Below are 19,671 nucleotides of genomic sequence, written 5' to 3'. Positions count from 1 at the left end.
GCTCCCCAGCTCAAGGCTAGCGCTCTACCCACTCTTAGCCACAGCTCCTTTCCCCATTTTCTCATGGTTCATTGGAGATGACAGTCTCACAGACTTTCCTGCCCGGGCTGGCTTTGAACTACCATCCTTAGATCTCAGCCTCTTGAGTAGCTGGGATGATAGGCGTGAGCCACCAGTGACTGGCTCCTTTTCTTCTTCTGAGTGTGTCCCTCACTCACCGTCTCTCCTTTCCGCCCTGCCAGCCCAGGGCGGCCTGGGAGACCAGCTTCTCCCTGCAAACATCAAGTAGAGAGGTTAGCCTTAGGTCCCAGGCCTCATGAATCCCCAGCCTGCTCTGTTCCTTTTTTTTTTTTTTTTTGCCAGTCCTGGGCTTGAGCTCAGGGCCTGAGCACTGTCCTTGGACTTTCTCAAGGCTAGAGCTCTACCACTTGAGCCTCAACACCACTTCCGGATTTTTTCTATGTATGTGGTACCAAGGAATCGAACCCGGGTCTTTATGCATGCTAGGAAATCACTTTAACCACTAGGCCAAACTCCCGGCCCTCCTGTTCCTTCTGTACCTTGTCTCCTTTCTCTCCATCAAGGCCGCAGGCTCCCTTCAGTCCCCGCTCACCCTGAAGGAGAAAAGCAGAGGAGAAATTAATTTCCAAACATCTCATTCTTTTTGTGTCAGTCGTGGGGCTTGAACTCTGAGCCTGGACGCTTTTTAGCTCAAGGCTAGTGCTCTATCACTTTGAGCCACAGCGCCACTTCTGGTTTTCTGGTGGTTCATTGGAGACAAGAGTTTCATAGACTTTCATGCCTCGGCTGGCTTTGAACTGTGATCCTCAGATCTCATCCTCTCAAGTAGCTAGGATGACAGGCGTGAGTCACGGGCACCCAACACACCTTACTCTTATGAGCCCTTCAGCCTAAAACAAACCCTCCAATCTGACCTACCATCCCACCTTCACTCTGGGTACCCTACACCTGTCCCCAGATCCCTTACCCTTCCAAACAAGGCCTTCCTGAGCAGATAAACAACCAAGAAACAAACCAACAAACAAATCCTGTCCCTTTCCCACCTTGAGGCCCCGGGGACCCATGAAGCCAGCATCTCCTTTGTCTCCTCGGAAACCAGGGGCTCCATCCTTTCCTGGGGCTCCCTGGGAAGAAAGAGGTCAATGTGAGATCGTCATCACGGAAGACTGGAAGCCCAGGAAGGGCAGGATTTGCTATGGGGACGAGGCCTCTATGGGGAGTGCTCATTCCTGTGGAGCCATTGGGTGGGGCCATAAGGTCAAAGGTTACATGGGTGAGGCCCTCGTGGGGATGGGGCATCTTACCGGGTCACCAGGGATTCCTGTAGCACCAGATTCCCCCTGTGGGAAACGCAAATTAGCGGGGAGTCCTTCAATGTGACCGTGCTCCATGTTGGCCTACCAGCATGCACACCTACTAGGTGACCTGTGGCTGGGGCCCAGGAACTCTGCATTGTTTAACCGACACACATCCAGGGACAGACAGATGTGTGTGTCTATCTGGGTCAGAGCTTGCCTTGGGTCCTATGAATCCACGAGCTCCCACGGGTCCAGTGGAGCCTTTGTCACCAGGTTCTCCTTTGGTACCCTGTGGAAATGACCAGGAGGACAGTCAGGACGCAAACCATCCTGGAGACATCCGTATGGCTGGAACCAAGCAGGTGGGGCGGAGCTCCTGTGTCACTCCCACTTCCTGTCCCCAGGGGTTATGGAATAGTACAGCAGAACTGGGGCTTATAGCCCAACTGGGCACCTCCAGATTCTCTCCCCCTTACGTTGGGCTCCTAACTTCATTTGGAGCACCCCTAAAACTTCACAGGCCCTCACAGAGACTCCCCTCCTGTTGTCACTCAAGGCCCCCCCCAGTCCTCACTGCAGTCCCCCCCCATTTTTCTAGCCTTTTCTCTGACCCCTAGGACACTGGGGTATATAGCCTACAGGATACCATATAGAGTACCCACCCTCCCTTGTCACCTTGTCACCGGGGTTTCCGATGTCACCCCGAGGTCCTTTGTCACCATCTATGCCCCGAGGTCCTCGTTCACCCTGAGTCAGGAGTTAGATGTCAAAGTCAGAGGCTGGAGGCCTCTAAATTCTGGGGTACTTGGGTTGGGGAGAGTGGGTATCTTCGAGGGTTAGGGTCAACCTCATAGAAAACTCCCTGCACACCTGAGGGACATGCAGTTTACACAAGACTTTGACTCACTCACCGTGTCCCCTTTGGCACCCGGAATTCCCGGAGGACCCACAATCACAGCCGAGTCACCCTGGCAAGTTGGGGCTCGTCAAAGGAGTTAGGAGCAGACCCCGGTCAGACCCCGGTCTCCTCCTCCTGCTCTCCCTCACAGCCACTCACCTTGTCACCCTTCAGACCTGCTGTGCCAGCGTCACCCTGGTGGGAGGAAGAGTATGAGTCCCATCCAAGCTAGATATAGCCCACTATTATTATTTCTTTTTCTTAATCCATCCTGGGGCTTGAACTCAGGGCCTAAGGCGCTGTCCCTGAACCTCTTCGTGCTCAAGGCTAGTGCTCTACCGTAAATGCCACTTTTGGCTTCATTTATTGGAGATGAGTCTCACGGGGACTTTTCTGCCTTGGCTGGCTTCAAACCACGATCCTCGGATTTCATCCTCTTGAGTAGCTAGGATTATCGGCGTGTGCCACTGGTGCCCGGTGACACCCCACTTTTGAGTTATAAGATCCATCCCCACTGCCTCTCATCTCAAGACCTGTTTCCTAACATTCTTACCTTCTCCCCTTGATCACCCCGGCTGCCAGGGGGGCCCTGTGTGAAGGAAGATGATTGTGAGCTATGGAAATTTGGGAGAGCCTAGTGAGAAGGCAGCAATGGGAGCAGGGGAAGAGGGGAGAAGGAGTAGCGGGGAAAAATGGGCCAGAGAAGACAAGAAGAACAGAAGCCTGGGGTATACTATAAAGAGTCTTAAGGGCCCAGAGGGGACAGGAAGGGGTTGGATTCACCACTCGTGTGACCCACCATAGGTCCGCGGGGTCCATCCTGACCACGTTGGCCATCTTCACCCTGGAGAGGGACATTAGGTTTGTGGACTCAGAGCCTGCCAATCTAAGGCAAGCGCTGTGACGTGGGGAGCCATCACAAGCGGCTCCCTGACGGTGACGCAGACATACGTACCCGGACGCCGGGCTCTCCACGCTCCCCTCGGGGCCCAGGCACCCCTACTCCAGGGTCTCCCTGCAGATCAACAACACATCAGGGAAAAGTGAGGGGACTGAGTTGGGGACAGAGGGTCAAGGGAGGGGATGACCATCTTACCTTGTCTCCTTTGAATCCAGAGGCCCCAGGGGCTCCCTGTGGGTCAGAGGGAATTGAAGGTCCTTGAACCCCATTCATTCAACCCCACAGCCTAACCCGAGTTCCCACCATTGTTCCTCAGGTGGACGGACTCACGGACATGGGGATGCTTCTACTTACCACTGGTCCTGGTGGTCCAGGTGGCCCCAAAGGGCCCGGGGGACCATCTCTCCCACGAGGGCCTGCCAGACCCTAGGGGAAAAACAGGATGAAGGAGGCAGAGAGTTACTTGGGAACCTTCTAGCTCCCCTCACCCCCGCCAAGACTGAACAACTCTCAAGGCAACGTTTGAATCCCTTCTTCCTTCCGTACTACCAGATTTTTGTTGTTGGGCTGCTGTCCCTAAGCTCTTTTGCTCAAGGCTACCACTCGACCACTTTGAGCCACAGGGCTCCTTCTGGTTTCCTGGTGATTCACTGGACATAAGAGTCTTACAGACTTTTCTGCCCAGCTGGGTTTTGAACCACAATCTTTTAGAATTAAGCTTCCTGAGTCATTAGGATTACAGGCGGGAACCACCAGCAGACCAGCTCAGATCCAGGTCTTGAAGCCACTAAGGTCCCATTTGCTGTTTTCAGCCCCTCACCCGCTCTCCACCGGGGCCTCGCTGGCCCATTTCTCCTCGAGGACCTGTCTGACCAGGGAATCCGACAATACCAGGAGCTCCAGGAGGGCCGGGAAGACCCAGGTCTCCCTGAAATAGAAAGTGGAGGAGGAGTCACTACTATAAGCCCTTCCCAGGACTCGGCCCAGAATTCCCTCTTCCTCCCACCACTAGGGACTGCCCTCCCCATCACCCTCCCAACTAGTAATAGAACACTGACTTACCTTTATACCTGGAGGACCCGAAGGTCCAGGGGGGCCTTGGACCCCAACTCCTGGGTCACCCTTTAAAGGAATAAAAAAGGGTCTTATCAGAATCAAGAGAGTCTCTGAACCAGAACCTCATTAGGGAACCTTCTAGTTAAATATACCTTGTGACCTTTAAGTCCTGGAGCCCCTTTTTGACCCTAAACAAAAATAAATAAATAAATAAAATGAACAAACAAAAATAGGTAGCATTTAAGAGGGTGGGATCATGATCGAGGGAACTCAGACATGATCCCTGGGTTTGTGAGGGTGCAGACTGAGGAAAATCTTCATCTTGACCACAGATTTATGGTAGTTTAGGGGTACAGGTACAGGGATTCAGATATGTAGGAACAGGTAGCCAGAGACAGGGTTCAGATATGAAAGGGCCAAACTCCGGCCCAACAAGCAGAGTTTTTATTTATTTTTTTCTTTTCTGTTTTGCCAGTCCTAGGGCATGAACTCAGGGCTTGGGCACAGTCCTTGAGCTTCTTTTACTCAAAGCTATCACTCTACCACTTGAACCACAGCACCACTTCCAACTTTTTCTGTGTATGTAGTACTGAAGAATTGAACCCAGGGCTTCACGCATGCTAGGCAAGCACTCTACCACTAGGCCACACTCCCAGCCCAAGCAACCATAGTTCTTAAGCCAAACTTGGACCCGCCCCAGACCTCAGACTCACATCTTCCCCAGGGTCTCCTGGCTCTCCTGCCCGGCCAGCTTCACCCTATACAGAAGGAATTAGTGAGGGATTCTGGCTTCTCAGCCTCATCCTCTCTGCTTCAATGCTCACGCCTTAGGGTTGGCACACTCACCTTCTCACCCCGTGGCCCTGGCAATCCTCGGTCTCCTTTGGCCCCCTGTAAATGCACGTGTGGGAGGCAACAAAGGCATCAGTCACAGACAGAGAGACTGGAGGAGGGAGAGGCATGAGACTAGGGGTCAGATAAGGGATATGGCAGGTCATGAGTGTGGGTAAAGCAGGGGTCACACTTACCGGCTCCCCCAGCAGGTCGACAGCAAGGCCTCCTGGGGCCCCCTAAGGAGGAAGAGGGCTCAGTGGGATTCTTTGGTTCCGCAACTCCTGGCCTTTCCTCCTAGGCCTCCCATACTTACCTTCTCTCCTTTTGCTCCAGGAGGCCCAACTACTGCCTGTGGGATATACTTGTAAGTCGGGGTCATTTTAGATGGGTTGTAGAAACAGGCTTGGGGTAGGGGTGGGGTCAAAGGTCACCTGTCCAGGGGTCCCTATGGGTCCAGGCTCTCCTTTAGGTCCAACAGGGCCTGGTAGACCTGGTGATCCCTGTGGCAGAGCAATGCGAAGAACTCAAGAATCGCTCTGCCATCTTGTCCCTGGCTGCCCACTTCTCACACCCAGATAGTACAAGCATCCCCCAGAACACGTACTGGCACCCCAGGGCTTCCTCGGTCTCCATCCTTTCCATTGGTACCATCGCGACCCGGGGCTCCTGGTTTCCCTGTCTCCCCCTAAGATGAAAGACCTCAGTCAAGGATCTGCCTGGCTGCCCCTTAACCTCCCCCCCCACCCACTGGAGCCCAGGTCAGTTTGCCTTCAAACTTACCACTTGTCCAGGTAAACCTGGTGACCCCTGAGGACCCTGAAGGAGGAAAATATGTGAGGGTAACATGAAGGCAAAGGAGGACACGGGGTGGACGTGGAATACGGTATCACTGATGGAGTCACAACAACTCACCACGAGGCCTGAAGGGCCTGGGGGACCAGGAAGTCCCACAGCTCCAGTAGGTCCAGGCAGGCCCTGGAAGCAGGGAACGTTCAGGGCAGTGTTCATGCTACCCCTCCCTCTGTGCTCCTCCCCCGTGGGTTGGACTACTCACCCGGCCTGGGGGTCCTGTTTCTCCAGGTTCCCCCTGCAAAAGACCCACAACCATATGAGCAGGGCCCACATGACTGGACGCCTGAGCTTCCGTCCCGGAAGTGGGCAGATGTTGCCCTGGATGTGGACAGGGCTCGAGAGAGCCACCTCAGCCCAGCGCTGGTGCTTCACGCCTGTCAGCCTAGCTACTGGGGAGGCTGAGATCTGAGGACTGCGGTTTAACGCCAGCCCAGGCAGAAAAGGCTATGAGACTCTTTATTTCCAACAAACCACCAGTAAACCAGAAGTGGCGCTGTGGCTCAAAGTGGTAAAGTGTGAGCCAAAGAGCTTAAGGATGTCATCTAGGCCCTGAGTTCAAACCCTATGACCACCACCACCACCACCAAAAGGAGCCAGCTCCATCACTGCCCACTTACCCCTCCCCCCAACCAACATGCCGACACCCACCTTTAGGCCAGAAGGTCCTTGGGGTCCTGCAGGACCAGCTAGACCCTAGAGAAAAGTGTTACAGCAGGTGACAGAGGTTGGCATTATCTTCCTGAGCCCATGGAGGCATGTAAATAAGACTTAGCTCATCTGTAGTGACTGATACCCGTTCTACCCTTTCCGTACCCCTCAGACCCCTGCCAGAAAACGTTTCCCCATCACTCACCGGGGCACCAGGCGGTCCAGGGTCTCCATGGCCACCCTGTTGGAGACAGTCTGATGAAAGGAGTGAGTCTCACCCCATCAGGGAATCACCCTGGGCAAAGGCAGGGCTCGGGAGAAGTGGGGGTGCTTGAGTACTCACCGCTGGGCCGGGGGCTCCCCTTGGGCCCTGCAGACCCTGAACAGAGAAAAAGTCACTGAGCTGACTTGATCTAGACTGTGCTTGGGCTTGTTCCCACATTCTGGGGGCCTTTGCTTGGGGAGCCCTTTACCACATCCCCCGCTGTCCCAGGCCCAGGTCAGCATGTATCTGTGGACTGTCCCCACATTTGGGCCTGCACCCATACACATGCAGATACACACAGTAAACCTCTGCTGGACGTTATGCATACAGTCCATACCTGTGCATGGAGGCACAGAACCAGTACACGCTCATTAAAGGCCGACACACAGACATGCTCACATACATAAAACCAAAGACAGACAGACAGACAGACAGACACACACACACACACACACAGATCTCAGGCTTGTATATCTACTCACTGGTTTCCCTTCAGGCCCAGCTATACCACGCTCTCCTGGTAAACCCTGTGGAGAACACATCTAAGACCATCCTGCCATGATACTCCAACCTTAGCTTCTCCTCCACCCACCATGACCCTAGATAGCTGGAGGAAGGCTCTGGACGGTTCCAGGCAGTGTCAACTTCAGCCCTGAATGGAGAACCCATGTAAGAGTCACCTTCTCGTCTATATGTGGCATGGGGCTGGGGGGGGGGGGAGAAAGGACTCACCGGACTGCCATTGAGACCTCTCTGCCCAGGCTCTCCTTGGTCTCCCTTGATGCCTGGCATACCCTGTAAGCAGAATGTCATGCCCTGAGTCCCCAGTCTCTGCCATGTGCACACACCGCTTGCCAGTAGGCCCAATAGAGGAGGAGGAGAGAACAGTGGGGTGGAGTTCCTCACCCTGTCTCCTTTGGAGCCTCGGTCACCATCGCTGCCTGGATCTCCCTGTATGGATTACATGTCTGTCCAGTCAGGCTCTAGTGGCATGGCAGGAGAGTGGCCTGCAGACCAATCCTACACTCACCTTTGCACCCTTGGGTCCAGGAAGTCCTTGTTTTCCAGAGAGTCCAGGATCTGCCTCATCTATGGACACCTACAAGCACAAGGCCATGGGTGAGAGTGTCAAAGACGCATGGAGGGGGGCATCATAGAAGATTATGGGCCTGATTATCACATGGAATTTCTAGGTCCCAAGCTAAGGGTAGCTTCCTGGTCACCAGTCACAGGGCTGGGGTGATTACCTTAGGGCCAGGAGGACCAGGTAGACCTGGGGGGCCAGGAAGGCCATCTCTGCCCTGCAGAACAGAAAATTGGGTGGCTGTGTAACCATAGCTTCTGATTGGCTCCCGCCTCATGGAGTCTCACCCAGCTCACCTGTTCTCCTCTTTCTCCTTTCTCTCCTCGTTCTCCCTGAAATCCAGTGGCAAGGGTGTGAGGGTTAGGTCTCCACCATGAGGGTCCCATTTCCTGACTCCACTTCCCTGGCCCTTCTGGTTAGCCCCCAGACTCACCCTCTCTCCTGGCCTTCCTGCCTCTCCTAGACTCCCAGCTTGGCCAGGGAGCCCAGGAATGCCAGGCTTTCCAGGTTCTCCGGCAAGGCCAGGAGGTCCAGGGGGTCCTCTCTCTCCAAGGGCCAAACCAGGAGGCCCCTGGGGGCCAGGGTCTCCACGATCGCCTTTCAGTCCTCGTTCGCCAGGAAAACCAATGGAGCCCTAAGAAATGCAGAATGAGCGAATGAATGAATGCTGGGTGGCTAAATAACTCTGCCCTCCATAGGGTATCTTTGGGCAGTGACCCACTCACTTACATCTTTGCCTGGCAGACCTGGATTGCCTGGATTTCCCTTGGGACCACGATGTCGTTCAGGCACAGGCAGGAAGCTTCCAGAACTCTCATCCCAGTTATCCACAATCTCCCTCAGAGCAGATGCCTGATGAATAGCAAGGGAAGACAGAGGAGCAGGGCCCATCACTCACTCCTTGAGCCTTCTGGGTACTGGCCGCCTTCCACTCCCACCTTAGTAACTTAAATAACCTACCTTGATACCGACTGTTTCCAGCAACCGCTCTGCATTCTGGGAACAAAGGGATGGTGAATGGATGCTCATGAAAGAGAAGCCCCTCCCTCCCAGAAACAGACTTCACACCCTCTTGTCCCTGGCCCTCTGTTGAAGCTGAGGCAGAGGCTAGGCCTCTCGGCCCTGCTCAGGTTCCCATGACTAAGGCTACAGATATCCCAGTGGGATGAGGGATGGAGCACAGACGACTGAACCTGTGGAGCCTGTGTGAGGGGAACAGGATGGAAAGATGGCTCCGAGACTCATGCAAATTCCCATCAAGGGCCCTGGGTCCCAAGGGCAGCTTACCACCATACTCCCAGGTTCTCCTCTCAAACCACGTTCTCCAGGAAGGCCCTAGAGAGATTAAATGGTGGGCCACAAAGACCCAGTTTGTAGGGAGGGGTCCACGGGGGTTACTGTGGCAATGTGGATAGGTGAAAAAGATAGAGGCCTCACCTGCTCCCCTTTGGATCCAGTCTCACCACGGTCACCCTGAGGGTAAAGAATGACCAGGTGGAGAAAGCTGTCCACAAACCTTGGTCAGCCTTTATTTTTTTTTTAAGCCATAGTCTCCTATCGAATATTTTACACACATACCTTGGGACCTACGCTTCCTGGGACACCCGGAAAACCCTGCGATATGACAGAAGAGAACAGGCGTCACACCGGATTATGGCAGTCCACGATTATGTTCCTGTTCAAACTACTTTGGTCACTCACCTGCCCAGGAGCTCCAACCTGTCCTGGAAGACCGGGAGGGCCCGGAAGTCCAGGGATACCAGGGGCTCCACGCTCACCCTTGGGGCCTTCGTGACCCTGTGGAGGAGGCAGTTGGCATCAGGACCCCCAAAGGCCCAGGAGAGAATGGAGTGTATTTACAGGGTCAGGATTGGGGCTCGGGGTGGCAAAAAATGCTAGCTACTCACTTCTCTCCCAGGGGCGCCTGAATCTCCCTTTTCTCCCTAAGGAAGACACAGGCTTTTACAGACATGGCCCAAGCCAAGGCCAAGAGCAGGTCCCAGGGGAGGGGGCTTTACCTTTCTGCCATCTTCTCCAGGGTCTCCAGGCTCTCCCTGTGGGTAGAGGACTTATATTATATCCCAAAAGGTTATTAGTGTGTGGCTGCAAGATATTGTCTCAGTAGATTTCAGGTGACTTAAGATCAAAGATCTATGCTTCAAAGCTCCATGGCCCTGTGTGTCTTGAAGCATGGCTTCTGTCCATCTGAGTCAGCAGTTTGCATGTCTGCCAATGTGCCTACTGGGTCTGCTTACCTGCACCTGTACCTGCCTGCCTCTGGCTCTCTAGATCTAACTCCAAATGCATGTATCTCTGGGGAGGTATGTGTCTACATGTCCTGCAAATGTGTGCAGCCGTGTGTCTTAGCTGGTGTACCTGTGTGGGTCCTGGAAGGTGATTGTATGTCAGTCTTGTCTGCACATCATGGCCTGCCTAAGAGACAGTACCCAGACCCTGAGATCAAGCCTCAGTTCTGGCCCCCAAACTTTTTTTTGTGCCAGTCCTGGGCTTGAACTCAGAGCCTGAGCATTGTCCTTGGACTTTCTCAAGGCTAGAGCTCTACCACTTAGCCTCAGCACCACTTCTGGCTTTTTTCTATGTATATGGTACTGAGGAATCAAACCAGGTCTTTGTGCATGCTAGGCAAACACTACCACTAAGCCAAACTCCCAGCCCCCAGAACTTTTTTTTTTTTTAAGCATGTGCCAGCACATCCCCAAATGTGTCATATGGCGTAGCCTGAATCACATGTGCAGTCCTGAGTCCAAGCGGCACATAGCTGAGTCTGAGTGGCAGTGTCTGTGTGTCAACTTGTCTCCACAAGTCGTTGAATGTGGCTTTCTGCCAGTATCTCGTCACCTCTCGACCCATGTCGGTGGCTCTTTGCCTGAGCCAGTGGCTGCAGGTTATCTTGGCACACATAGGCCATCCAGACACGAGCTGGCACATCCAGTTAACATTACGTGTCTGCAAAGTTGCCTGCGTGTGCACCTAGAATCACGTTTCAGATGCATTTGCAGATCTGGGCCAGATTTGCAGGTGTCAATGTATATATATATTGTATATATGTATATGTATATGTGTATATATATATATATATGTCTTTGGTCCATCATGGGGCTTGAACTCAGGGCCTGGGAGCTGTCCCTGAGCTCTTTTTGCTCAAGGCTAGCACTTTACCACTTTGAGCCTCAGCGCCACTTCAGGTTTTTGAGTGGTTAATTGGAGATTAGAGTCTCAGAGGGACTTCTCAGCCTGGGCTGGCTTTGAGCCACAATCCTCAGATCTCAACCTCCTGACTAGTTAGGATTAAAGGTGTGAGTCGCTGGTGCCCAGCTTTATTAGTGTCTCTTAGCAGGTTTTGCTCTGACTGCCCTAGACATACTCACATTTTTTCCATTCAGGCCGGGTTTGCCGTCCTCTCCTGTCTTTCCCTGTGGGAACATCAGTCTGATGTCAGGGCTCTAGTGAGGGTAGGAAAGACTCAAAAAGACGGCATGAAAACTCAGACTCACCGGTACTCCAGGGGGGCCGGGGGGGCCAGGGGGGCCATGTTCTCCTCGAAGGCCAGGGAGCCCCTAGAACAAGTGGTTACTGGGACTGAGAGGGCCTCTGAGAGATTCCTTAGTATACATCTCATGGACTACAAAAGACCTTCCTCCAGTGTAGAGACCCCCCCTCCCCAAGATCTCTAAGTTGAGATCCTCTGAGGCACAGGGGAAATGAATTTGGGGACTCCTCATAAAATTCCCAAGGGAAAAATCCCCAGCCTTTGGGACCTGCTAAGATCTCCAAGACAAGGAAGGAGGATTTACTAAGATAGGCAGCCCAGGAATCAAGACCACTCGCTAAGGCAGGTCCTGCCCCTGCTCCTCACGATCCTGTGACTGTAATAACATGGCTGGGCCCTTGAGTCACCCCCTCTGCCCAAGTATCTCCCCTCACTTACATCTCTCCCTGGTTCCCCGGCTTTCCCCGCAGCACCCTGAGGAAAGAGTCAAAGTCAACCATGGCGTAACAGTCTCCTTTACCTGCTGGCAGGGCTTTAGCTCCGGTGAACCCCAAACCTCGGAGCAAGCGGGATGCCATACCCAAATAGGGCTCTGGGAGGAAACAGACCAGACTCCCGGCCCAGAGGTGAAGGTCAAGATCAGATAGACAAGGCCAGGGTGTCTGTCAGGCTCTCTTGTGAAGAGTTTGGAAGAAAGGGATGACCGGAAGTGACACCCATAACTTACATGTAACCCAGAGGGGCCAGGGGGGCCTGGTTTTCCATCTAGCCCACTGCGGCCATCCAGACCTGGGGGGCCTCGGTCACCCTGAGGAAAGCAGAGTGGTGAGACACTCGGAAGGCTGAGGTCGGCTCTGAGGGGCGGTGTCTCTTCCCAAAGCACACCCTCTCTCACCTTTTCTCCTGCTGGGCCTCGAACACCTGGGTCTCCCTAGAAGGAACAAGGTGAGGTAAGAGTGAAGGGCAAGAAGGGACTTCAGCTGAAGGGGACAAATTCAGCACTCACCTGTGGGCCTGGGGCTCCCCGGAGCCCATCACTGCCCTGAGGGTAGAAAGAGGAAGAATCAGAGAAGGGTTTTTATCCAGGCCCACACACCTCCATAGGGGTAACTATACTCACTCTCTCCCCAGAGGCTCCAGGGAGGCCAGGATCACCTTTGGGCCCCCGGGGACCCTCTTGGCCACGGTCTCCAGGCTCTCCCTAGGGCAGAGATAGACTTGCTAAGGAAACAGCCCATGAGCCAGGTCCTGTTGGGAGGGGGCGGTGGGATCTTTCCTAGACCCCCAGTACCTTCTCTCGGGCTCCAAGTCCCGTGTCCACCTGCAAGAGAATGACCCATGAGAAGAGCATTTTATGGGCTCAGTGAAGGGCTTGGAGGATCAACGGGAAGTGTCGGGGGCAGGGGGGGCCATAGAGGAAGTAGAAGAGGTGAAAAGTGAGTGGAAGGGAAATGACAAGAAGATCAGACCCAGAGTGATGCTTACCTGCCGTCCAGGGGGACCTGGAGGACCCTGGGAAAGGAAATGATGAGAATTAACAGGAGCTTCGAGGGCATCGATTATATTTGCTCTAGGCTCCCCTCTGCCTTTTCATGTGAACCCCTAAAAGAGAAGCCAGGTCTTGGGGTGGGAGAAGAGGGGAGGAATGTCTATAATCACATGGACACAGATTTATAGCAAGACAAATAGAATCTCCATGCCACTGGAGTCCAGAGGCCAACCCAGCAACTACTCACCGGCTCCCCACGATCACCCTTGGGTCCAGAGGGTCCAGGGCTGCCCTGTAAAAAGCCAGAGATCAGGGTCACTCAGGGCAGAGTGTTTGGAGTGTGTGTGTGGAGAGTTAGAAGCACCTGGAGGACTTACTGGGTTCTGGTGGCCTTTGGAAGGTTAGGATAACAGACTCAAAGGGATTGCGAAGGTTAGGGTTGAGGTTGAGAAAGGCAGGGTCGGGTGGAGAAGTTGAGATGGGGGTGAAGGGTAAATAGGTCAAATGTTCAAGACTCACATTCCGTCCATCCTCTCCAGGGTCTCCCTGGTCTCCCTTCTCACCCACAGGCCCCCGGACTCCAGGCATCCCCTGAGAAGAACAGCTAGTCTGAGACAGACTCATTCACTCCTAGCATTTTGTAGCTTTTTTTTTTTTTTTTTTTTGTGTTTCCTGTCACCGTTAACCCTGATGACTCTCCCATCACCCCATACACACTTGTACTTCTTCCATGCTAAGACTCACCCGAAGGCCTCGCTCGCCTGCTTTTCCAGGCAAACCTGGCTCGCCCTGGTGATGGAGAGAAAAGTCTCTTTGTGAGGTCAGTTGAGATCTAATTAATGCCGAGTGCCCATGGCTCACTCCTGTAATCCTCGCTACTCAGGAGACTTGAGATCTGAGGATCATGGTTCAAAGCCAGCTTGGGCAAGAAAGACTATGAGACTCTTACCTTCAATGAAACATCAGAAAACCAGAAATGACACTATGGCTCAACGTGGTAGAGAGCTAGCCTTGAGCTGAAGAGCTCAGGCACAGCTCCCAGGCCCAGAGTTCACATCCCATGACCACCAGCAACAAAAGATCTAATTAACTCAGAGAGTAAGGAAAGACAAGGCCTTAGCACCAGCTAGACAGTGGACAGGGATGGATTAGATGACCTAAGATTCTGGGGATCACAATTCAAGGAGAAAGAGGGGGCACTGGTGGCTCATGTATGTAATCCTAGTTACTCAGAAAGCTGAGCTCTGAGGATCATGGTTCAAAGACATCCTGGGCAGGAAAGTCTGTGAGACTCATCTCCAATGAACCATCTAAAAACTAGAATTCTGTTCAAAGTAGTAGAGTGCTAGCCTTGAACATAAAAGCTGAGGAACAGAACCTTGGCCCTGAGTTCAAGCCCCACTGATAATAATGATGATGATGATGATAATAATAATAACAACAACAATAATAGACACTAGGGGCCAGGAGTATGGCCAAGTGGTAGAGTGCTTGCCTAGCATACACAAAACCCTGGGTTTAATTCTTTGATACCAAATATACAGAAAAAGCTTGAAGTGGTGTGGTGGCTCAAGTGGTAGAACACTGACCTTGAGAAACCCCAAGGACAGTGCTCAGGTTCAAGCCCCAGGACTGGCAATAATAATAATAGGCACTAGTGGCTCACACCTGGAATCCTAGCTATTTAGGAGGTTAAGATCCAAGGATCCACATTTGAAGCCCAGACCAAGGAACAAAGTCTGTGAGCCTCTTATCTCCAGTGAGTCACCAAAAAGCTTGAAGTGGAGGTGTGGTTCAAGTAGTAGAGTTAAATAAAAAATAATAATAATAATGTGAGCTGAGAGCAGTGGCTCACACCTGTAATCCTAGCTTCTCAGGAGGCTGAGCAGTACGTTCAAAGCCAGCCCAGGCACTAAAGAACATGAGACTCTTATCTCAAGTAAGTACTAGAAAATAGGAAGTTGGGCTATGGCTCAAGGGGTAGGGCAGTAGCCTTGAGCTGAAGAGCTCAGGGACAGTGACCAGGACCACAGTTCAAGTCTCATGATTCAATAATAATAATAATAATTAATAATAAAGAATGGTATTCATTGTACTGGAAACATGGAACTGGTACCACACACACCACACACACCACACACACACACACACACACAGAGTCAGAAACTACAATGGAGATGCATCTTACCTGAGGACCTTCATTGCCTTTCTCTCCAGTTTCCCCCTGTAAGACATGAGATTCAGTCCTGGTCCCCAAACCTCAATGATGCTGTCAATCTCCCTACTTCCCTACCCCCTAGGACTCCTCTGGTGCCAGCCTCTTACGTCACGTCCTCGGGGGCCAACAGGTCCTGGAGAGCCAGGCCTCCCGGGGTCTCCCTTCTCTCCAGGAGCCCCCGAGTCACCCTGTGGGGGAGATAAGAGTAAGGTGTGTAGAACATGTGCAGCAGGCGGATTTTGACGGGAGGTGTTCCCACAAATCTTGGGATCACATATACTCACCGGAATTCCTGCTCTGCCAGTGAGGCCAATGGGACCCTGAGGGGGTAGGAAGGGAAGGGATTTAGTCAGGGGGAGAGACTCGGGCACTACTTCTGTCACACCCCATATTTATTTACCCGGGCTCCAGGTTCTCCCTTAGGGCCAGGGTCTCCAGGAAGAGCTAATCCAGGTGGGCCCTGTTGAATGGACAGATCAGAAGTCAAAAGGGTACCACAAGCTGAGCACTGGTAGCTTATACCTGTCATCCTCTCTACTCAAGAGGCTGAGACCTGAGGATCATGGTTCAAAGCCAGCCTGGACAGGAAAGTCCATGAGCCTCTTTGTCTCCAGTTCACCACCCAAAGCCAGAAAGTAGAGATGTGGCTTAAGTGGTACAGCACTAGCCTTAAACAAAAAGAAGCTAAGGGGCAATGTGAGGTCCTGAGGGTATTTAAATTTTTTTTTTTTTTTTTTGCCAGTCGTGGGCTTGGGCTCAGGGCCTGAGCACTGTTCTTGGACTTTCTCAAGGCTAGAGCTCTACCACTTGAGCCTCAGCACCACTTCCAGCTTTTTTCTATGTATGTGGTACCGAGGAATCGAACCCGGGTCTTCGTGCATGCTAGGCAGGCATTTTAACCACTAGGCCAAACTCCCGGCCCCAATATTTAAAAAGTTTTAATTGGTATTATAAAGGCAATGTATAGAAGAGTTGTAGTTACGTAAGTCAGGTAAGAGTATGTCCCCTTTCCTTCTCTCTCCCAGTTTTTCCCCTCCCATCTCCATTCACAAGTTGCATAGTTCATTTTCCACACAGTCTCTAGTGAGTACCACTGCTCACTGCTGCATTTGTTCACCCTTTGTCCCTCCATTTCTGTGCCCCTCCTTCTCATTCTCTTTTTTTTTTTGGGGGGGGGCGGTCAGTCATGGGGCTTAAACTCTGGGCCTGGGCTCTATCCCTGAGCTCTTCAGCTCAAGGCTACCATCCTATCCCTTGAGCCACAGCACCACTTCTGGTTTTCTGGTGGTTCATTGGAGATAAGAGTCTTATGGTCTTTAGTGCCCGGGCTGGCTTTGAAGCGTGATCCTCAGATCTCAGCCTCCTGAGTAGCTAGGATTACAGGCGTGAGCCATCAGGCCTGGCTCCCTCCTTCTCATTCTCCTAAAGACTGATAAAGGAACAAACAGAAAACAAAAAACAAAACCTCTTGTTTCTATTTCCTAGAGTTCATTTTGACAAATAATACTTTATGTGATCAGATGCACCTACGCATTGCACTTTTTTTTTTTGCCAGTCCTGGGCTTGAGCTCAGGGCCTGAGCACTGTCCTTGGACTTTCTCAAGGCTAGAGCTCTACCACTTGAGCCTCAGCACCACTTCCGGCTTTTTTCTATATATGTGGTACCGAGGAATCGAACCTGGGTCTTCCTGCATGCTAGGCAAGCACTTTAACCACTAGGCCAAACTCCCGGCCCCGGCATTGCACTTTTGTGTTCCTCTTCTAAGAGTATCCTCCCTTGCTCACTGTGTCAGAACAAGACCCTGAGTTTCTCAACATTGTCCTTGGATATTTTTTTTTGCCCAAGGCTAACACTCTGCCACTTGAGCCACAGTACCACAATCTGTTTTTTTTTCTGTGCATGTGGTATCAAGGAATTGAACCCAGGGCTTTGTGCATGTTAGGCAGGCATTCTACCACTAGGCCACATTCCCAGCCTATCCCTAAACTCTTGCCTTCACTTACCTTTTCCCCTTTGATCCCAGCAGCTCCTCTAGGCCCAGTCGGCCCCACTTCTCCCTGAAAGTGATAAAGATCAGTGCTGGTCTTGAGGTTCTAGGTATCCTGCAATTCAGCAGTAACTCTTTTTTTTTTTTGCCAGTCCTGGGCTTGAGCTCAGGGCCTGAGCACTGTCCTTGGACTTTCTCAAGGCTAGAGCTCTACCACTTGAGCCTCAGCACCACTTCCGGCTTTTTTTTCTATGTATGTGGTACCAAGGAATCGAACCCGGGTCTTCATGCATGCTAGGCAAGCACTTTAACCACTAGGCCAAACTCCCGGCCCCATGCTGTAACTCTTGTGACTTCTGGGAAGGCCCAGAGATAAACCTCAACCCTTTACAGACATACCTTTTCTCCTTTGGCTCCGGCACCACCAGGACCCTGAAAATAAAGAAAAGAGTTATAACTCTGCTCCTGTTGGGTATCACAGAATCCCAGACTTTGTTGGAGCGATTCTAGAGAACCAAAAAAATCAACAGAATTGCTACTCAGGAGGCTGAGCTCTGGGGATCACAGTTCAAAGCCAGACCAGACAGAAAAGCTCATGGTTTCGAATCACTAATTAAATACCAAAAGGAAGGTAGAAGAAGAGCTGTGGCTCAAGTGGGAGAGTGCTACTCTTGAGCAGAAAAGCTCAAAGACAGCACCCAGGCCCCTAGTTTAAGCCCCAGGACTAGAACAACAACAAAAACAATCACAAACAACGAATTCAGTGTCTACCCAGGGGTCTCTGTGATCAAATGGACTAATATAAAGTTTGTAGCCAGGTGCCAGTGGCTCACGGATGTAATCCTAGCTACTCAGAAGGTTGAGATCTGAGGACTGTGATTCAAAGCCAGCGAGCCTAGGTGGGAAAGTCCATGAGACTTTTATCTCCAATAAACCATCAGAAAACAGGAAATGAAGCTATGGTTCAAAGTGGTAGAGTGCTAGCTTTGAGCAGAAGGGCTCAGGGATAGTGCCTAGGCCCTGAGTTCAAGCTCAATGACTGACAAAATTAGGAAAAGTTTATGACCGCTGAAGAAGCATCCAGGATCCCCATCAGGGGTCTGGAGGAAAATTCCGGCATCACTGAGCTTATTCAGGTCACAGCCCAGAGACTGGCTTACATATGCAGAGTTCGGCTGAACTTGGGGTTCCATTTTTCTCTCACTCACCACTAATGCTGGGTCCCCAGGGCGGCCAGGCTCTCCCTATGAAGAGAAGATAGAGACAGGGACAGGTCAGCAACTCATCTAGGAACCCCAAATCCAAGTGTCCCATTGGCCACATCCCTGATGCCAAGTTATATTCCCAGCCCGTGACTCACCTTCTCTCCTCGGCGACCCGTAGGTCCTGGTGGGCCCTGTATGTGAAAAAGCAAGAAGAGCTCAGGAAGGGATGAGGCAGGAAGAAACACAGGAAAGCTCCGCAGTCACAGACTCACCTCAGGACCCTCAGCTCCAGGACGTCCAGCAAGTCCAACTGGACCCTAGGGAAGAGGAAGAGAAGTGCCACTCCAGGTAGGAGAGGACCAAAGGGATTATGGGTAAACAGAGAGGAGAAATTGGGTGGCGGGCTAGACAGGAGAGATTATGGAAGATTGGGCTTTGGTTTGGCAGGATGGAGATCAGGTCAGTGTAAGTCAAGGGCATTTTGACTAAGTCAAAAAATTAACAGTGAGAGTCAGGAGTGTGGTCTAGTGGTAGAGTGCTTGCCTAGCACGCAAGAAGTCCTGGGTTCAATTCCTCGGTACCATATACATAGAAGAAAACAGAAGTGGAGCAGTGGCTCAAGTGATAGAGCGCTAGCCTTGAGCAAAAAAATCTCAGAGACGGTACCTAGGCTCTGAGTTCAAGCCTCACAACCGAGCTCCCTCCTCCTGTCCACCCACCCCACCACAAAAGTGGTATTCTCTGGAGTTAAGGGGATCCGTGGAGATTCGGTAATAAATGAGAATAAGTGAAGACAGGAACGGGGGAAGGGGTGTCAAGGGCAAAAAAGTGAGAATAGGACGGGCAGTAATAAGCAGGCTTACCTGGGGTCCCACTGGGCCAGGCAGTCCCCGTTCACCCTAATGGAACAGAAGAGATCAGAGAACATGCCGGGCACGGTGGCTCACGCCTGTCATCCTAGTTACTCAGGAAGCTGAGATCTGAGGATCACAGTTCAAAGACAGCCCAGGCACTAAAAAGTATGTGAGACTCTTATCTCCAATCAACCACCAGAAAACCAGAAGTGGAGCTGTGGCTCAAAGGGTAGAGTGGTAGCTTTGAGCTGAAGACCTCAGGGGACAATGCCTAGGCCCAGAGTTCAACCAATGAGAGGGGTGGGAGCAGGAGATCAGAGAGCTAAGTCTGTCCTAGAGCCTCCTGAATCCTCCAGGCTACACTTACTTTTTCTCCAGTCTCACCCGGGGTCCCTTTCAACCCTCGGTCACCCTAAGGAGAAAGATGAGAAGTACAGGGTCTTAAGCAATGAACACCAAGCCAAGTGTCTGAGTCTCTAACCAGGCCCCTCTGAAATGAGAGAATCTGACCTAGATAGGCTCGTACCTCCTAGCTTTTACCTTATGGGA

The 19,671-nt window shown here is 52.0% G+C and overlaps 1 protein-coding gene across 1 annotated transcript in view; it reads right to left on the bottom strand.

The window, feature by feature from the left end:
* Positions 1 to 19,671, bottom strand: part of Col7a1 (collagen type VII alpha 1 chain) — a 37,787-nt gene that overhangs the window by 4,815 nt on the left and 13,301 nt on the right. The window contains exons 42-107 of the mRNA XM_090323452.1: positions 19,490 to 19,534; positions 19,132 to 19,167; positions 18,541 to 18,585; positions 18,424 to 18,459; positions 18,272 to 18,307; positions 17,463 to 17,495; positions 17,080 to 17,133; positions 15,476 to 15,535; positions 15,360 to 15,395; positions 15,183 to 15,263; positions 15,046 to 15,081; positions 13,602 to 13,646; positions 13,377 to 13,448; positions 13,105 to 13,149; positions 12,854 to 12,880; positions 12,660 to 12,689; positions 12,489 to 12,569; positions 12,375 to 12,410; positions 12,264 to 12,299; positions 12,096 to 12,176; positions 11,807 to 11,842; positions 11,373 to 11,435; positions 11,247 to 11,291; positions 9,876 to 9,911; positions 9,765 to 9,800; positions 9,559 to 9,654; positions 9,436 to 9,471; positions 9,295 to 9,330; positions 9,145 to 9,192; positions 8,818 to 8,853; positions 8,587 to 8,709; positions 8,291 to 8,491; positions 8,154 to 8,189; positions 8,021 to 8,074; positions 7,804 to 7,872; positions 7,680 to 7,724; positions 7,506 to 7,568; positions 7,256 to 7,300; positions 6,852 to 6,887; positions 6,714 to 6,749; positions 6,509 to 6,553; positions 6,063 to 6,095; positions 5,921 to 5,983; positions 5,789 to 5,824; positions 5,613 to 5,693; positions 5,440 to 5,508; positions 5,322 to 5,357; positions 5,203 to 5,244; positions 5,021 to 5,065; positions 4,888 to 4,932; positions 4,327 to 4,362; positions 4,181 to 4,240; positions 3,939 to 4,046; positions 3,473 to 3,544; positions 3,314 to 3,349; positions 3,173 to 3,232; positions 3,017 to 3,061; positions 2,771 to 2,806; positions 2,377 to 2,412; positions 2,231 to 2,287; positions 1,995 to 2,066; positions 1,537 to 1,608; positions 1,326 to 1,361; positions 1,065 to 1,145; positions 561 to 614; positions 219 to 272 (exon numbers count right to left, since the gene is read on the bottom strand). Coding sequence (XP_090179578.1) covers positions 219 to 272; positions 561 to 614; positions 1,065 to 1,145; positions 1,326 to 1,361; positions 1,537 to 1,608; positions 1,995 to 2,066; positions 2,231 to 2,287; positions 2,377 to 2,412; positions 2,771 to 2,806; positions 3,017 to 3,061; positions 3,173 to 3,232; positions 3,314 to 3,349; positions 3,473 to 3,544; positions 3,939 to 4,046; positions 4,181 to 4,240; positions 4,327 to 4,362; positions 4,888 to 4,932; positions 5,021 to 5,065; positions 5,203 to 5,244; positions 5,322 to 5,357; positions 5,440 to 5,508; positions 5,613 to 5,693; positions 5,789 to 5,824; positions 5,921 to 5,983; positions 6,063 to 6,095; positions 6,509 to 6,553; positions 6,714 to 6,749; positions 6,852 to 6,887; positions 7,256 to 7,300; positions 7,506 to 7,568; positions 7,680 to 7,724; positions 7,804 to 7,872; positions 8,021 to 8,074; positions 8,154 to 8,189; positions 8,291 to 8,491; positions 8,587 to 8,709; positions 8,818 to 8,853; positions 9,145 to 9,192; positions 9,295 to 9,330; positions 9,436 to 9,471; positions 9,559 to 9,654; positions 9,765 to 9,800; positions 9,876 to 9,911; positions 11,247 to 11,291; positions 11,373 to 11,435; positions 11,807 to 11,842; positions 12,096 to 12,176; positions 12,264 to 12,299; positions 12,375 to 12,410; positions 12,489 to 12,569; positions 12,660 to 12,689; positions 12,854 to 12,880; positions 13,105 to 13,149; positions 13,377 to 13,448; positions 13,602 to 13,646; positions 15,046 to 15,081; positions 15,183 to 15,263; positions 15,360 to 15,395; positions 15,476 to 15,535; positions 17,080 to 17,133; positions 17,463 to 17,495; positions 18,272 to 18,307; positions 18,424 to 18,459; positions 18,541 to 18,585; positions 19,132 to 19,167; positions 19,490 to 19,534 — 3,537 coding nt within the window. The remainder of the gene's footprint in view (positions 1 to 218; positions 273 to 560; positions 615 to 1,064; positions 1,146 to 1,325; positions 1,362 to 1,536; positions 1,609 to 1,994; positions 2,067 to 2,230; positions 2,288 to 2,376; positions 2,413 to 2,770; positions 2,807 to 3,016; positions 3,062 to 3,172; positions 3,233 to 3,313; positions 3,350 to 3,472; positions 3,545 to 3,938; positions 4,047 to 4,180; positions 4,241 to 4,326; positions 4,363 to 4,887; positions 4,933 to 5,020; positions 5,066 to 5,202; positions 5,245 to 5,321; positions 5,358 to 5,439; positions 5,509 to 5,612; positions 5,694 to 5,788; positions 5,825 to 5,920; positions 5,984 to 6,062; positions 6,096 to 6,508; positions 6,554 to 6,713; positions 6,750 to 6,851; positions 6,888 to 7,255; positions 7,301 to 7,505; positions 7,569 to 7,679; positions 7,725 to 7,803; positions 7,873 to 8,020; positions 8,075 to 8,153; positions 8,190 to 8,290; positions 8,492 to 8,586; positions 8,710 to 8,817; positions 8,854 to 9,144; positions 9,193 to 9,294; positions 9,331 to 9,435; positions 9,472 to 9,558; positions 9,655 to 9,764; positions 9,801 to 9,875; positions 9,912 to 11,246; positions 11,292 to 11,372; positions 11,436 to 11,806; positions 11,843 to 12,095; positions 12,177 to 12,263; positions 12,300 to 12,374; positions 12,411 to 12,488; positions 12,570 to 12,659; positions 12,690 to 12,853; positions 12,881 to 13,104; positions 13,150 to 13,376; positions 13,449 to 13,601; positions 13,647 to 15,045; positions 15,082 to 15,182; positions 15,264 to 15,359; positions 15,396 to 15,475; positions 15,536 to 17,079; positions 17,134 to 17,462; positions 17,496 to 18,271; positions 18,308 to 18,423; positions 18,460 to 18,540; positions 18,586 to 19,131; positions 19,168 to 19,489; positions 19,535 to 19,671) is intronic.

This window comes from Megascapheus bottae, chromosome 32 (assembly GCF_031878675.1).
Source record: "Megascapheus bottae isolate mThoBot1 chromosome 32, mThoBot2.hap1, whole genome shotgun sequence".
Lineage (NCBI taxonomy): Eukaryota > Metazoa > Chordata > Mammalia > Rodentia > Geomyidae > Megascapheus > Megascapheus bottae.
This window is presented reverse-complemented; position numbering and strand designations above follow the sequence as displayed.